The 16,730-nt window shown below is 35.5% G+C and overlaps 3 protein-coding genes and 1 long non-coding RNA gene across 6 annotated transcripts; 1 reads left to right on the forward strand and 3 right to left on the reverse strand.

Annotated features, from left to right (window-relative positions):
* Positions 1 to 235: 235 nt before the first annotated feature.
* On the reverse strand, positions 236 to 2,237 carry LOC103831763 (putative receptor-like protein kinase At1g72540). Its single transcript, XM_009107667.2, has 5 exons — positions 1,778 to 2,237; positions 1,555 to 1,690; positions 1,330 to 1,466; positions 1,123 to 1,246; positions 236 to 1,040 (listed from the first exon to the last, which is right to left on the reverse strand). The coding sequence occupies exons 1-5, from the start codon at positions 2,180 to 2,182 to the stop codon at positions 487 to 489; spliced, it is 1,356 nt and encodes a 451-aa protein (XP_009105915.2). The 5' UTR covers positions 2,183 to 2,237; the 3' UTR covers positions 236 to 486.
* Positions 1,582 to 2,864, forward strand: LOC117126868. The gene is made up of 2 exons (XR_004449602.1): positions 1,582 to 1,674; positions 1,781 to 2,864. It is a non-coding gene; the product is annotated as an uncharacterized LOC117126868 (long non-coding RNA).
* A 3,327-nt stretch (positions 2,865 to 6,191) lies between these two features.
* LOC103831765 (exportin-T) lies at positions 6,192 to 11,738 on the reverse strand. 3 transcript variants are annotated; one of them, XM_033276060.1, is made up of 14 exons: positions 9,234 to 11,738; positions 8,956 to 9,135; positions 8,765 to 8,869; positions 8,570 to 8,629; positions 8,388 to 8,450; positions 8,172 to 8,267; positions 7,846 to 8,016; positions 7,589 to 7,759; positions 7,440 to 7,505; positions 7,250 to 7,348; positions 6,999 to 7,142; positions 6,746 to 6,899; positions 6,599 to 6,651; positions 6,192 to 6,514 (listed from the first exon to the last, which is right to left on the reverse strand). In XM_033276060.1, the coding sequence occupies exons 1-12, from the start codon at positions 10,956 to 10,958 to the stop codon at positions 6,810 to 6,812; spliced, it is 2,970 nt and encodes a 989-aa protein (XP_033131951.1). In that variant the 5' UTR covers positions 10,959 to 11,738; the 3' UTR covers positions 6,192 to 6,514; positions 6,599 to 6,651; positions 6,746 to 6,809. The 3 variants fall into 3 exon arrangements, with proteins under 3 accessions (XP_033131951.1, XP_009105916.1, XP_009105918.1); XM_009107668.3 differs by having other exon boundaries at positions 6,999 to 7,145; positions 9,234 to 11,493; XM_009107670.3 differs by having other exon boundaries at positions 6,999 to 7,145; positions 7,846 to 8,013; positions 9,234 to 10,958.
* Positions 11,739 to 15,524: 3,786 nt separating this feature from the next.
* On the reverse strand, positions 15,525 to 16,507 carry LOC103831766 (germin-like protein 1). The gene has a single exon (XM_009107672.2). It carries the CDS (start codon positions 16,318 to 16,320, stop codon positions 15,697 to 15,699), a length of 624 nt encoding a protein of 207 aa, XP_009105920.1. The 5' UTR covers positions 16,321 to 16,507; the 3' UTR covers positions 15,525 to 15,696.
* Positions 16,508 to 16,730: the final 223 nt, after the last annotated feature.

Consider the following 16,730-nt stretch of genomic DNA (forward strand, 5'->3'; position numbering starts at 1 on the left):
AGGGACCAATGAGAAAAAAATTAGAGGAGAAGACGAAAGCAACCACAGAGAATTGGTTTTCTACACGTCTTTGAGTGGGGTTTGGTGTGGGATTAAGAATTCTTTCTTCATGACCAAGGTAATGTAATCTAATCTGTCTTCATATATATGATAACTGTTTTGTCTGAAACTGGAACATGCTTGCGTAGTTGGTGAAACTACAGTCAATTTTAGGATTATGATGTTTGAGTCTTTGTGGTGAAAATAAAATTCCAAAGTAGTACTGTCCCTTTTGAACATTGCATACAATTCAGACTTACACATCTCTAATTTACAAAAATCAAAAAAATTGACTGCTGAAAATATCTATGTAGCTCACTTTTTAAGCTTCCTATAGTATTTTCACTTATCTAACACAACCTTTATTTTTTGTATTCTCCTGTATATATATACTATAGTTTCTATACCTGTATAAAAATTAAATAAATATTTTTTGTGTGTGTCTAGTTACTCAGCTTGTGTGTATAAACTAGTTCCTAGACTCTTGTACAGAGTAGTGTCTGAATAGACGGCTCTAGACTTCATTGCCCTGTGTTTACGTCTCCTCCTCCGACCTGCTCGGTGTCTTGGACAGACTTTTGCCTCCTTCTCTGTTTCCTCCTTTGTGACTTTGGCATCATCATCCTTACATGTGATGTCATTTGCACCTGCTACTGGGACAATATACACAAACGGCCCGTTTTGGATGTCTTTGAGGTCTAGAATGGGCCCCAGGGTCTTGACCACGGTGGCCATAGTGGGTCGTGACTTAGGGTTGTGGCTCAGGCACTGGTAAGCCAGAGAAGCGGCTTTTCTGATGCCTTCTAGCGAGTATCTCCCTTCCAAGCTAGGGTCTATGATTCGTTCAAGCTTGTTGGGATCTTTTAACATAGGTCTTGCCCATTCCACTAGGTTCCTCCCTCTCTGTGATGACCGGTACTTCTCCACTGCCTTTCTAGCTGTTAGCATCTCTAGAAGCACCACACCGAAACTGAACACATCGCTCATGGTTGTCAAGTTGCCTGAAATGCATCAAAAACATGTAAGCTAAGAATGTAATAGTTGTGATTTGTGACAAGTAGCCTTATTGTTATGTTCTTTAACCTGTTGAGATGTATTCCGGAGCGGCATAGCCTTCTGTGCCCATTACATTTTTGGTGAAGTTTGAGTCTTCTGCCTCTGATCCATCTGTGGCTAAGCCAAAATCTGAAAGCTTAGAGCTGTAATCCTGAAAGTTTCACATATGAATATATAAGTTAGTTACCTGATATTAAAATATGTATGTTGAAATGCAAAAAAATAGGAAAGTACCGAGCTCAAGAGGATGTTGGAAGGCTTGAAATCTCTGTAAATAACAGGTTTCTTTCCTTTGTGAAGGAAGTCAAGTCCCTTCGCAGCACCCAGCAGAATCTTTACTCTTGTTAACCAAGGCAAGGCTCCACCATACTCTGCATTAACACCAAACATTACTCATATTGTTAGTAACCTGCATCTCTAAATAACAATCATTGTTTTGTATGATTTAACTTGACTTACTTTGAAACAGATGGTCTTCAAGATTGCCTCGTTCCATGTATTCATAAACTAGTAGCCTGTGATCATCCTCACAGCAGTATCCGATCAAGTTCACAAGATGTGGATGCTTCAACTGACCAAGTATTATAACTTCAGCCTGCATAATGTCAAAGAAACGTTTAAAAAAAAATTTATATGCTCCCATTCTCATATGACCTTTGACTAATTCAACAATATTTATTACCAGCCACTCTCTATGGCCTTGTCCACCGTCTTGTTTCAAAGCCTTGACAGCAACAGGCTGAGCTTTCAAACCAGTCTTGAGGCTATCATCAACAAACCCTTTGTAGACTTCTCCGAATCCTCCTTCACCGAGGTAGTTATGCTTTGAGAAGCCTTGTGTGATCGTTTTGAGCTCTTCTAAGGTGAAGATGTGAATGTCTGTGAGGAAAGAGTTTGAGAAGTCGTTGAGTGAGATGGTTGAGTTGCTGAAATCAGACAGGTATACTCTGCTTGGGACAGAGGTTTGTCTGGTGAGCAGAAGAAGTTTTTCCTTAGATGGGTTTGTTGTAGTCTTCTTGAGATTTGTATCGTTCATGCAGCTTATAGGAAGACATATGTTCTTCCAAGAGAATCTCATTGCTTTCATCTGAAAGAATTTTTATCCTTTTTTGTGTTTCTTTCAGAAGATTTTGTCTCTCTAAATTGTTAATGGTTTTCTTTCTTTTTATGAATATATATATAGGAGATGGTGAAACTTCTTTGAAAATAGTGGTGAGATATTGGTGAAGACTAACAAAAAAGTAAGTCTATAGTCTTAAAAAGACATTCAAGAAGGTATCAACCACTTAGTATAATCTATTGTAAATAAAATATGCAAATGAGTAAGATTTTTCTTAGATCCCTCTATTTTTTATTTCTTTATATTCTCAGTTTCAAACTTTAATTTGTTAAAGCTCTATTTATGAAGTATAATTTCCTAAGCTACCAAAAGAAATTTTATGTTTCTATTGTTATTTTTTCATTCCAATTCAATGTTTTGGTTGGTTATATAATGCAGTTTGGCATTAATTTATGGTAACAGATTAGCTTAGATGTGCAAGAGACATTTTCAGAGACGGTTTTGGAGCTATTAGAAAATTTCTTTGACTATCTCAAGCCATCTCATTCTTTTTAATGTTTATTAGCTACTATCATACACTTGTAAGTTGTTAATAAAATGGTTATATATGTATCATATATTCACTTTCATCTAGAAGAAATGTTGCTTCTGCTAGATAAACTTTGTTAGTTCTCTCAAAAATAATAGTAAGTTGGACTGTTTTGTGTCTTTTTTTCCTCTGTGGAGTTGGAAATTTGGAATGTTTAGTCCAATACCTTAGGCTTTGGCACTGGCTTTGGCCACACCATTGACTTGAAACAATGGTATCATCCTCTGTTTTCTCCGTTAGGCTGAGCTGTTAAAAACCAAATACAATTTGTGTAAATACTATATTAAAGTCGGCCAATTGTATTCTACATACTAATATTGCGAGTAATAAAAAAGAACTAGTACAATTTCTTCTTTATAAATAAATTTCACTACCTATCTTATGACGAAGTTTATAGAAACCTCAAAATAAATTCAAGTGATATTGTTAATAGAAATGAAATACAAATGTAGAGTTCCACTAAATCTTCTCCTGTCGTGTCATAGTCATATAAAATATGTTGCATGCGCACGAACTTTGTTTTGTAATATTCTCAAAAAAAAAAACTGTTTTGTAATTTTTTTTTGAACCAAACACAAAGTTGGTTATGTTACTACGTGGTGGCCGTATATGATGATGCACCATTTTCTTTTCTAATAAAATAGTAATACAAAGCAGACGGAGATTTGCTTTTCGTTAAGGTCAATTTTTCTCATTATCATTCATTTATTTTTCAACATTTTAAAATATTCGGAGAGCGACAAGGCAACAACTTCATTGCCAAATCTTTTGAAGAAAAGCCTGAACATTTTATTTTATATACAAGGTACGTAGCCTTTTTGTTATACGTGTGTTTTCATGGAAAAATACATCAAAAAAGGAAAAGCTATAGTTTTTTTTTTTTTGAAAAGCGAAAAAGCTATAGTTAGGTAATTGTTAATAGTTTAATGAGAAACTGATACATCTTAAGTTTTCTTTTTACTGATCAAAGACTAAAAGGTTGGCGTAAACAAAGATGTGAACTGCCTTGCAAGGGGGGGGAAAAGATGTGAACTGTACTAACATCTAGTGACACATTTACCACGTGACGTATATATTAATCTTTTTGTCGTCACCATGTGACGTATATTTCTTCAAGTTACACAAAATTGTATCATCATTATGTATATATATATATAATTTTTTTTTGAAAGAATTTTAAATTTTATTCAAATAAAAAAAACATTTTTACAGAGTTTACTGCTTCTTTCTCTACAAATTATAAATCTAGAATCTCAGCACATTTTTTGACTATGCTCCATTAGCTTCTTCCAAACCATACTCCCATTGTCTTCTCGTGTTTCCCATTATATCGTATTACCATTATGTCTAGTCAGATAGCCAATTGCTTCTAGAGAAGTAGCAAACGTAAAACTGTGTTACATATAACATTTTTTTTGCTTGAAACACTAGATATAACATAATATATATTTATACACAAGATAATCAAAAATATAACATTTTTTTTTGCTTGAAACAAACAATATAACATAATATATATATTTATAAACAAGATAATCAAATATATATATTTTTATTTATTTATGCAGATGGTAAATATGATTTCAAAGTATTATTGAAATTAAACCAAACAACTAACTTGGTTGGTTTAACTAAATTGACCTGGAAATTCAAATGGTGCTAGACTTAATTATTACATATAGATTTTTCTAAGAATTAATTATGTGAATGAGATCAATGCATCTAATTAAATAAGACCGGCAAGTAAGAACATAAAGTAAAAAAATAAACAAGAAGAGGATTTGTATAACAGGTGTGAAACATATTAGAAATTAACAGTGAATTTGAATGTTACAAACTTTTGACTTCTATTCTCCTTTTTTACCACATGAAAGACCAAATGGGGAAAAATATGTGTATACACGATATAAGAAACAAAAAAGAGATATATGTAATCATTTTTTTTAGATATATGTAATCATGATTTCAGGTGTTTCAATATATATAAGACAATTGTTGGCAAATTTGAGTATATTTTGAAAAAGGACACTATTATAAAAATGAGGTTTTATTTTGTGGCAGCTGCGCGATGGCATCAATTAGAGGTTGCTCTTGACCTTAGTCCATTTTAGGATATTTTATTTAGAGCAAAGCTAATACAATAAATCACGTGTTCTTCTTTACAATTTATAAACACTCTCTAACCGCAAAGAAATTAAACTCGTTAAGCCCCTTTCTGATTTGAATTCACGACGCCACAACAAATATTTGTTTATACTTCAGCATATTACGTATGTGCATACACACACAAATACAAGTGCTGAAACAGAAGCGCCAAGATAATGTTCAAAGCTTCACAGAACTTTTCGACGGTATCTTAAAACAGAAGTATTTAAAGTTTTATGGGATTATTTCTAAAGAGGATCATTAGAAAAGTAATCTTAATCCTTTTTAGAGAAAGATAGACTATTTAAAAATAAAAGACTAATTTGTTTAGGTTTTGTAAGATTGACGATTTAGAGTTTAAGACTTATTACGTCTGTGCATACACATACGAGTGCCAAAATAATTTGTACGCCTCGTAGACCTTTTCAACACGGCAGCTATGAATCAAACTATTTGGACTTTATAGTAAAATGATAACTAGAAAAGTAGTCTAAACTTTTCAAAAATAAACTACATATAAAAATTTTAAAAATACATTTTAAAACTTTTGTGTTAGCATTTCGTAGAGTTGTAGAATTATGGTTCATAGAAAATAAAATTTAGGTTTGGACTACAAGATTTTAGAATTTAGGGTATATACACTAGATTACTCTTGTTGTTTTCAAAACAATATCGATTATGAGTTCAGAGAGACTCCAATTGGATCTATAATAATCAATCTGTTTTAAAATATAAAAAATTTTAGGTAAAAAATACATATTAAGAAAATTATGTTTTATTTTAAAACTATCAATAATTTTTTTAATTGAAAACTTTTCAACCAATTACAAGATAGAATATAAAATATAATTGGTCACACATATGAGAACGTTTTAAATATTAAATCATCTAAAAATCTTTTAAACATCCTATCACTTTAGAACGAATGAATATATGAGAATGAATTTCAAAATCGTACAGTCAATGAGTCAAATTCGGATAGATGTGCGACTCTTCATTGTCATCTGTTTTTTTTTTTTGAACAACCATTGTCATATTTAAATTCAGCAGGTTCAGTCTCAAATTTTCTCTCACAATATTCTGAAAAAAGTTGTCACCTGGTATACATTGACTGATCAGTTTAACACATCAGCTTTGATCTGTTTACCACGTACCATTGTATTCAAAACAATCTTGATCTTTCTCAAAACGGTTGATGTACATCCAATGAAGACCTTCTTTGTCTGCATGGTAATTGCTGAATGTGCACCATTGATAGTGTGCGGCAATGATAGCACAATGTAATCTATTGAACAACGAAGCTAATAATAATTTCATATTAAGGAACTAAAATAAAGAATCAGCCAAAACTTTATGTTTCTTTTTTTCTTTCCAAGTATTTTCATGGACAAGAAGAAGCACGTAACACCGAAAGGACAAATTCATGAGTAACGACATAACCAAAATTTGGAGATATGGCAAAAAGAGAGGCTTCATAGATACAATCCCATGACCAAAAGGCTAAAAGAAAAAACAAATTAAACATCTGGAGTGTTGCACTGGAAGAACTTGCACTGCATTGGTGGTACTGAGTAAACTACTTCGGGAGAGAGAATCAATAACATGTTTCTTTCGTAAAGGTACAACTGCACGAAGCAATACAAAAAGAAATCTAGTATCAGCATAATGAGTCTATAACAAGATTAATCTGGTGGATGGTGAGAACCAACCTTGTTGCCTCTCAAGTAACGCATCGACAACAAATATTTACATCTGGAGAAACCTGCAGAGAGACTAAACATCAATATATATATATATACCAAAGACATTGCTTCAATCCTTTAATGTAGATAATTAAGAGAGCTTTGTGGTCAAACCTTTTAGAGTTCACAGTGGTAGAGCTCGCAGAAGAATTGACCTTAGAGACCTTTATTTCGAATGCTATCTGAAAACATGATTCCCGTTTTGTTGAAGCCTGAGATTTTTAATAAGGGACTGGTAGTATGACTTGAGCCCCCCAATATCATTACCCTGTATAACCAAACAAGGCAAGGAGAAACCATATTTAAGCACAGAACAAGGGAAGATTCTTTATCTAATTGTACGGTAGTTTTGAATGTGTTAACAAACCTGCAACTTTTGGCAATACTGTTCCGCCATTTCTTGTGGACAATTTGCTGATGGAAAAGCTCCAGACATAAGATGCATGAGAAACGCATTACCAAATCTTTCATACATCACTCTCTGAACCGTGATGATTTCACTTAACAAGCCCTGCTGTGTTCACAAGGAAGAAATTGAGTCAGTTGCGGAAACAATTCTCCAACTAGTAGATAAAACGTCTGAAAAAGAAAAGAGAGCTCAATTTTCTTAATGCTTACAGTATTCGCGTCATTGAAATCAAATGATGTATCGAGTACGCTCAACAAGCAGCAGTTCGTTGCAAAACTGTTGCTCATGAAATCCTGAAAACCTGGGACCTGAGAGCAAATAATTTTTAATTATTAAGGCATTTGTGCTTCTTCTTCCATAAAGAGAAGAAAGTGAACAAGAAGGTTTAGCAAGGCGGACCTTCTCCACGGTGTATTGCTTGGGACACCAATCTTCAATAAGTCTAATAAATATCTGCACGCATGCCTATTCAATGGCAACCAATAAAGGAAGAGTGCGATAAGTAAGTGAACCAAAAAAGTGTAACCAAAGGGGCAAGTGTTACAAACCTTTCGTACGGTTATATCCTTGTGAGTACAAGAAGCGTTCAAAAGCAGCAGCGTCATCGGTTCTATATACGTCATACTTTTAACAAGGAATACAGAAGAGAGATCATGTGTGGCCATCACATGAAGAAATGTGAAGAGCGTCCTCTGAAGCTCGATCAGTTCCCTCATTTCCTACACAGAGAAACGATCTATGACTGTGGATAAAAGAGGACGTAGGTTCCCACTGCTGTTTATAAAGACAAACAACAAACAAATACCTCATCAGTGACAGTTCCAGTGCATGGGGTTAATCCATCTATTGGAATTACTTTGAAAATCCTGTCGGCAACCACAGGAAAGACTTCTTCCAGTATACCGCGGAGCGAGCCGCTGAACTTGCAGATGAGCTGGTTGAGTAGTACCAGGAAACCAACCATTTCCTTCGGCTGCTACACCATAAATAAGATTTTATTTGTTGAAAAAAGTCAACCGCAGATACGAAATTGAACAATAGGTCTAACTAAATGTTATTTTGAGGATTCAAAAAGAAAAGAAAAAGAAAGGAAGTGAACAGTCTAAGGTGAGTTTGAAAATTTTGGTATACCTCACTGTCAGCAAGTAGCTGTTCTAAAGCCTTGGGGAGATACGGCAACACAGAGGGTCCAAGGGTTTCAACCATACGGTGTATGAGTGATATGACCTGAAGAGAAGAGGAACAACTTAATCGCCAAACCGTGAGCCAATATTTTAATAGAATAGGATATGTAACACCACAGGTCACAATATGTCTACTTAATAATATACAACTTAAAACTCATACCTTACTCCGCAAAGGCTCAACCTTTGGAAACTCAACCAAAATCCTTAGAAGCATATCAAGCGTCTACATTACAGAGAAGGTTACTAATTGTTAGGAAGCCAGCAGATTTCAATTAGGGCAGTAAACTACACGAGAATGGATTCATAAGAAAGAGAAGAAGAAAAAAAATATTTCATACAAACCTGCTTAAACATGAGACCAATTCGAGGACGGCTCACAGTAACAAGACGTTCACTAAAGCCCTGAATTTCAAAAAAGAAAAAAAAAACTGTAAGGACAAGTCCAGAAGAGGGTAAAGTTAAAAAAATACTAGGTAACAAATGTCACATACAGAAAGATATCTTATGGAAAACAAACTATAATAAAGGAGCACAAACCTTGCTGAGAGCATTAATTGCCACAATGGCAAACTGGATATTAGCAATTTTTACAGGGAACTCTTCACCATTTGCAACTTTTGCCTCCATGAGTCCTTTCTCAATCTGGTACACTCCCATTGAAATGAATCAGAACACATTGGGACGTAAACAATGCCTAATGCAAATAAGAGAATAGTAGGAACCAAAACCTGTTGACAGAGAGGAGTAAGCAGTAAAGACAGATAATCTGACTGCTTTTCAGCTGGGACATCCTCTAACCCTATGATTAAGCCAATGGCCTCAAAAATGTGACTGCCATCTTCAGTTCCTGAAAGTTGTCTTGATGCAAAGTTCATGGTCGTCAACTGGGACAATGTATCTTGGAGGTTCTGATTTTTCCCAAAAGATATATATATTGGTTAGACAAAAAATTAATCAAACAAATAAACAAGAGTTACAGACAGAAGAAAATCAATTAATTACGTACCTGCAGGATCTTATCAATGAATGGAACAAGCTTTGATTTTAACAATTTGACGACTCTCATGAACAAGTAATAGGCTCTACGGCTCACGTGGACGTTCTGGTGATGCAAACCCCTTTCGTCAAGGAAAGCACCAAGAACGTTTGGAATGTACTGTGAATTTTCTTGGATAAACTTCATGTACCTAGTTATGTTTTCCAAGTAGACAAGCGCAACTAGTCTATGCGAATGACCAGGGAACTTTGTGGTCAAGAGCATCGGAATCAATACACTCAGACATCCGGATCCTGATTTCATGGCCTCCTCCGTCATAGACTCTCCAAGTGAGTACAAAAGCGAGAGCGCAGCTTCTACTTCTTCGACGTTTCTCTCAGAGGAGGATTCAACAGCATTTGCCAAAGCGTTGCGGATGAAATGCTGTGTAACTTCAGGAGCAACACGTCCCACTGTACGTAACAAGACAAAGAGATCTTTTCTGAACTCGGACATTCTATCCTCCTCTTCCAACCCAATCTTGTCCAGCGCATCGAGGTTATTGCGGTACATGGGATCGTAGCAAATCTGGATTCTGATCACTTCGAGAATCTGAGTAATGTGGAGGAGCTGCTTCTCCTTCAGCGCAGGGAGGCCTTTGAGAGTTGAGACGTAGCCCATGAGAAACTGGACGATGCTGAAAGTAGAATCCACCTCACAGTTCCTCATGACGTAGAAAACCGATGGCAGAACTTCGTTGAGCAGATCCATGGAGACCGCCTTGGTCTCCTCTGAGTTCAACCGCTTATGGCATTCAAGAACCTCAACCGCATAGCCAGTAACCAAAGCGGATACCTTCGACACAAGCTCTGAGTCAGCATCTTCAGACACTAAACCAAAAACACGGCTTATCTGAAGAGTCTTCAACAGAGGCAGCTTCGAGTGCGGCTCCATCCGCTTAGCAACCATGGCCAAGACACACCCAGCTGCTGCCCCACGGACTTGATCAGCCAACCCCTCAGACAAAATCAACTCAAACAGAAGCGGAACAAACGCGTCATTAGCAACCAAATTAATATCAATCCAAGACACAAATCTCCTCATACAATCCAACACAGTAGCAGAGAGCTCAGGATCCGAGTTCCTGTAGGCAGAGACAATGTCATACCAAGCTCTAGCAATCTGAGGCACACACTGCTGCCTCATCGCATCCTTCACCCTCGCAGCCACCGCTATCTCCTCCGGCGACCGAGGATAATCCAAGCTAATCAACTCATCATCCAACCCATTCAAAACCCGACAAAACATATCAATCACAACACCCCCTTTACTCAAATGCCCCATGAAATCAACAAACACAGAGGACCAAACCAAAGGATACTCAAAGTAGATCAAAGTAACCAAAACCTGAGCAAGCTTGTTCTTAACAAACACAGGCCCTTCCACAACCCTCACAACATTCTCATTACTATCAACACCTTCCAAACACGCCATCGAGAACACCGAGCTCCTAACAAAGCTCCTCTCATCCAACGTCATGGATCCGTAGCTGACCCTCAACACATCCTGAAGAGTCTGCAAACACCAGAACTGGACCTGGACAAGGCTGCAGAACCAGAGCTTCTGAATGCAAATCCTGCATATGTCCGGGGCCTCTTTGGCTTGCTGACAGTAAGCAGCGGCTTGGGGCTTTAACGAGGCTTCGACGGGACCAGATTCGAAGCAGATTAGTATCGCGTTTTCGAGGTCGTCCATTGTTAAACAAACCCCTCAGATTCGGAAAGTCTGTTCCTTTATGAGTTATATAAGTCAAAACAATGCCTTGGGAATTAGAATCCGAAGGAAGCTTAGCTCCGGTTCACCGGTAAAAATCGAATCTTTGAGTGAGGGGATTTACCAAAAAGTAAGGATCTTTGGCGATTGTGATCGGATTTAGAGAGGGAGGAGATGAGAGATTGGAAACCCTAAGGCTAAGGGTGAGTTTCTTCGAATTCGGTTTTTTTTTTTAGTGAAAATAGTTTTATAAGACTTTTTTTTTTATGGAAACAAAGATTTATATGAGACTCGGAAGGAAGACGATGGGTAGGGTTTTTCTTTATAGCGTGCCGAAAAAAATGTAAATAAGGGAATCTCTGACAATAAATATTTTATTTGCAAATTTATAAATTTATATTTGAGAATTGGAAATTTACACCGAATCAGTTTCATAACCCATGGACTTCATATTACGGTTAATTTGTTTTATTTGTGGACTATTTTATTTAAATAAAATGTAAAATTACAATAACAATACAGAAAAAATAACAGAAATACAATCAATTGCAAATATAGGATTAGAAAACATTACAACACAAAGATTAAAATCTAATAAACCTTTCTTATGATTATTTCGCTTCTTCTTATGAAAGACCATTTACATTTGGTTATCTTCTTTCTGAAGATATTCCAAATCATTTTTCAAAAATTCCTTTGTTGTATAACATTGGCCGGATTCCAAATAAATCTATAAATATTCTTTGAGAGAAAACCTAATCTAATAATTTTCTCAAAAAAAAGAAACTAGAACTGCTAAATTTCAACGATTCTAACAACATCACTATCATACAACAAAAAAATTACATTCTCCAATGAAGAACCACCCATAAATATTTTGAATTGTAATCTTCGAAAACTTGAAATATCTTTGTGGTTTCATCACTTCCATACCCATGATGGAGACAAGTGTGGAGAGTATTCAGATTCAAAAACTTATAACAACATCCGATACAAACTTGTCTTCATACCTTGGTGCATGTGACTTTCAATATCATAACATATACTACTCAGTAGGCCAAAACCATGACATAAAACTAGAGTTTTATCCGTCAATCTGCACTGTTTTTGTTTTAATGAAATAAACATATAATTTTTCCACAGCACAAAAATATAATGATTGTACAAATATACATTCATATGAGTATTTGTTCAACTTGTAATATATAAAATTTGTGATAAATCAAAGATTTTTACATGTGTGTAATTTCTTTTTATCATATTGTGGTTGGAACTTTGGGAGAGTGAAAGGAAGACGATGGGAAGAGAGGCGTAGGGTTTTTATACAGTTTTTATTCAGTGTGCAGATAAAAACGTAAATTAGGGGAATCTTGAAAAAAAAATATTTTATTTGCCAATGTATCATTTTATATTTGAGAATTCGAATTTTACATTGACCCAGTTTCATATAAAAGCAGCCCATGAGCTTCATATTACACCTACTTTGTTTCTTTTTATCAACTATTTTATTTAAACAAAATGTAAAGTTACGATAAAAATATAGAAAATAATAGAAATACAATCAATTGCAAATATAAGATTAGAAAACATTACAACACAAAGATTAAAATATGAAGATTCTTCTAATCCATCTTGCTTCTTCTTATGCAACATCATTTATATTTGGTTTTCTTCTTTTCGAAGATATTCTAAATTCTTTTTAGAAAAATTTCTTTGTTGTATATGGCTAGATTCCAAATATGATCTAGAATATTCTTTGAGAAAAATCTAATATATTGATTTTCTCAAAAGAAATAGAAACTAGAACTGCCAATTTTCAACGATTCTAACAATGTCGCCATCATTAAACAAAAAAATTGCATCTCCAATGAAGAATCACCCATAAATATTTTGAATTGTAATCTTCAAAAACTTTAAATACCTTTGTTGTTGCATCACTTCCATAACCATGATGATGACACACCATAGTGGTTTCCATGGTACTTGTTTCCAAAGTAAAGCGGTTAAGATAAGCTTCCTACCACTTGATCTTTGATTCAACATGAATGGATTGAATTTCTTGTCATCGATCATAGTCATGGAGACTAAGCCAGAGATTGTAATGGTGGATTGGAAAAGAGAGGAATTAACCATTAATCCACCATATATGAAATTATTTTCAACGAAAAAGAAGAATAAAAAATAGAAGAGAATATAAAGATTAATCATGTCTTTGATCAAATTAGAGTTTGAGTAGTTGAGAATTTCATGTTCCCCATCGCCATTAAGTATTGTAAAATAGTTCATAATTTTACATTAGAGTCTGAAGACCAAACATATACTAATTCTTCTTATGCTTTGTTTATATGGTATATGATAGTCTAATGCGGAAACCAAACATAGAAAATCATTTGCCATGAGTACACATTTGAAACTTGAACACAATACTTTTGGTGAAAATGTCTAAAACATAAATTTATGGTGACAAGTGTGGAGAGTATTCAGATTCAAAAAACTATAACAGCATCTGATACAAACTTGTCTTCATACCTTGGTGCATGTGACTTTCAATACCATAACATATACTACTCAGTATGCGAAAACCATAACATAAAACTAGAGTTTTATCCGTCAATCCGCATGGTTTTTATTTTAATAAAATAAACATATATTTTTTTCACAACACAGAAATGTAAATGGCTGTACAAATATGCATTCATATGAGTATTCTTTCAATTTGTAATATATAAAATTTGTGATAAATCAAAGATTTTTAATTGTGTGTAATTTTTTATTTATCATATTGCGGTTGGATACAAAACCAAACAAAATAATATTGTATATAACATATATTTTAATTAATAATTTTTAAATTATAATAACCATTTTGATGTATTTATTTATAAGTTAAAACACCAATTATTATGTTTATGTATATTAATAAATATGTTTTCCAAATATATTTTTTAATAAAATAGATAGATAGATAGATATGTCTCTAAGTTTTTTATATGCCAAATAAATTTCACTTCTATGTTTATTTTGAGAAAATATAAAATTGAATTTGTTTTGTTGTATTCTTATAATTCAAATATATGTGTGAATTATTAATTATTACACTATTTAACATATATTTGAAAACTAAATCTATAGTTTATATTTTGTATATGAAATGAAAATTTAATATACATGCATATATAACATTTAAAATATTTCAAATAAATTTGTTTAGTTTTATTGTAAAATTTGGTGAGAGAATAATCCGTTTCGAGAATAATCATAAGTTTGGTATGTTTGGTTAGAGAATAATGTAAAAAAATAAATGATTTGTGGTTAATGAAAAAAAATTGTGGTTAGTTATAATAACCATAAGTTGTAATTACTAAGGTGAAATAAAGGTTGTTTCTAAAAGGTTATTCAATTATTAATAAAGGGCCTGATTGATAAAATAATGATAAGGAAGATCCAAGAAGGGCCCGAAATGAAACGTGGGTTGGACCCACTGATCTTTTTAAAATATCGTAAAACTTCAATCAGTCGTCGTCACCTTCCCAAATTAACAGATTCACGTCAACGTTCTTCAGATTTGCTTTCTCAAAGTTGATTCCTTTTCATCAACGATTTAACAATTCTGAGACTTTGAAGTCGTTGACGAGCTTGAGTTTCGAGATTTCTGTTTTCCACTCGAATCCATGGAACCTCCATTACAGAGTTTGACTCTGTTTCTTGTGCTCTTCGTCTCCCTCGTCTCTGCTTCTATCTTAGTTGACTCACAATCACAAGATTCATCCATCTCTCCACCTCCACCACCACCACCACCACCCCAATCATTAACTCCACCGCCGCCGCCTCCTCCGGTAAAGGTCGGGAGTAGCAAACCGATTCACGAGAAACATCACCAAAAGAGAAAATGGAGACAGAGAAGGAACCATAATCATAGACGGCCAGAGAAGCAGAAGCTGAACACGGGGAAGACGGTGGGGCTTTTCTTCGCCGGTGCAGCTACAGCTTTGCAAGTTGTTGTTGCTGCCTTCTTGCTTATCAAAAGAAGACAGCTTCTCCTCAAGCTCAGCAACGATAACAGACACTGAATCTGGATCTTTGCAGTGGGAGTTAAGTTCATCTCAATTTTGTCTGTAAAGTTTTAGTCTTTTTGACTTGTCCCCCCCTGAGTAATCCAAATGAAAAAAAAAATCAGTTTTGCTGCTTCAAAGCTTTTGTCTTTCAGACAAATCTCTCTAGTACTAATCTGGAGGTTGTTTGGTAATAATATCAATGAAAGTTCATAGATTCTTCAAATTTGATGATACATTGTTTATTTTGATTCCCCCCAGTGATAGATCTAATTTAAACAAAAGACTAAAAAGGAGGATTGTACGCATCATGTCTCCTTTTTTGAATGGTGTTAATGTCATGCATATCATGTAGAATAGTTGCAGTGGACCGATCTGAACTTAAGTATGTGGGACCACTTAAACCCCATGTGGAGAGCCTTGTCCTAAAAAGTTACCTTATCTTTGCTTATTTTCTTCTTCTAAGGTGAATGCTTAGACTTAGTTTTAGCAAGTGATATAAAACGGTGTGACTAACTCAAGATATGAAATGAAAAACTCACATTACAATGTAACCATGTTGACAGGTTTTTTTGAAGAATTACAAAGGAATAACAAAACAGACAAGACAAGAAGAATCCATCAAAGAGGAGAAAAGAAAAAACAAACAGGCGTTGTTTTTTTTTTGCTTAGCCAGTTCCACCAAGAACACCCTTAAGCGTCTTGACTGTAGCAGGCGGTAGGAAAGTAGTAGCTGAGACGAGTTCAGTGGAAAGAGTATTAGCAAATAGCGCAAAGTCAAGAATCTGGAGACCAGGACTCGCACTGCTGAAAGTGACAAACGCAGCAGCAGGGGTTTTACCAGCATTGATCTGGAAATGAAGCAAGCCCTGCGGGAACACCATGACCTGTCCCGGTTTAAGCGTCTGCACGTAGACAGAGTTGGCAGAGGAGATGAATCCAGCGGTGATAGAGCCGTCGAGGACGAAGAGAACCTCAGAGGCGCCAGGGTGAGTGTGCATTGGGATCACACCTTTAGGTGCTAGGTCAAGCCTAGCAGTAGAGATGCCTAGACCGTTCAGAGCCGGGAACTGAGCGACGAAGCCTGGTGTCACCGCGGCGCTGATGATGTTGGTGGTGTTACCAGGAGTGCCTAAGCTGAAGACGAAGTCCGAGGCTTTGACGTGGATGGGGCGGATGCAAGGGTAGCCAGCGGGGGTCTCAGCGCGTTTGAGGTTGGCGACGCAGAAGTCTTGAACTGAGGCATTGGAGAGAGCGAAGAGGAGAGACAAGAGGAAGATAATGCGCAACATTTTTTTGATTTGATTTGGTTGGTTTGAGTTTACTGCTCTATTCCTCCTCTCTTCTCTTGTGAGTGTTTATATAGAGTGAGGCTATGAGGCTGGTGGATGGAACTGTGTGGTGAACGTTCGAGAGACGGAGATAAGCTTTTGGATGGGGGGAGAAAACAAAAGGACCACTCTTTAGATAGATGCAAACAAAATGGCTCTTTTCTTTGCCTGTCTGTCACGCATCATTGGCTCTCGCTGGTGACCTTAATGGATGATGTAGACATTGATATTTACTGACTGCGTAGATTACGCGTTGTTAAATGAGAAGAAGCCGGTGGATTTTGAGAAGAACAGAGAGTGAGACATCAAGCTTGTAGATTAACGTGTGCCTCAAGTAAGTAGAGGAGAGTAAATCACGGTAATAAGACGCA

This window comes from Brassica rapa, chromosome A07, assembly GCF_000309985.2.
Source record: "Brassica rapa cultivar Chiifu-401-42 chromosome A07, CAAS_Brap_v3.01, whole genome shotgun sequence".
NCBI lineage: Eukaryota > Viridiplantae > Streptophyta > Magnoliopsida > Brassicales > Brassicaceae > Brassica > Brassica rapa.

Excerpts from the sequence above, each read along its gene's own strand:
- LOC103831766 (XM_009107672.2), bottom strand. The coding sequence starts at position 16,320 with ATGTTGCGCATTATCTTCCTCTTGTCTCTCCTCTTCGCTCTCTCCAAT.
- LOC103831763 (XM_009107667.2), bottom strand. The coding sequence starts at position 2,182 with ATGAAAGCAATGAGATTCTCTTGGAAGAACATATGTCTTCCTATAAGC. Across the intron at positions 1,467-1,554 it reads TGAAGACCATCTGTTTCAAA|AGTATGGTGGAGCCTTGCCT; the intron begins GTAAGTCAAGTT and ends GTGTTAATGCAG. Across the intron at positions 1,247-1,329 it reads CCAACATCCTCTTGAGCTCG|GATTACAGCTCTAAGCTTTC; the intron begins GTACTTTCCTAT and ends TGAAACTTTCAG.
- LOC103831765 (XM_009107668.3), bottom strand. The coding sequence starts at position 10,958 with ATGGACGACCTCGAAAACGCGATACTAATCTGCTTCGAATCTGGTCCC. Across the intron at positions 8,268-8,387 it reads TTGAGCCTTTGCGGAGTAAG|GTCATATCACTCATACACCG; the intron begins GTATGAGTTTTA and ends TCTTCTCTTCAG. Across the intron at positions 7,506-7,588 it reads AGGATATAACCGTACGAAAG|GCATGCGTGCAGATATTTAT; the intron begins GTTTGTAACACT and ends GCCATTGAATAG.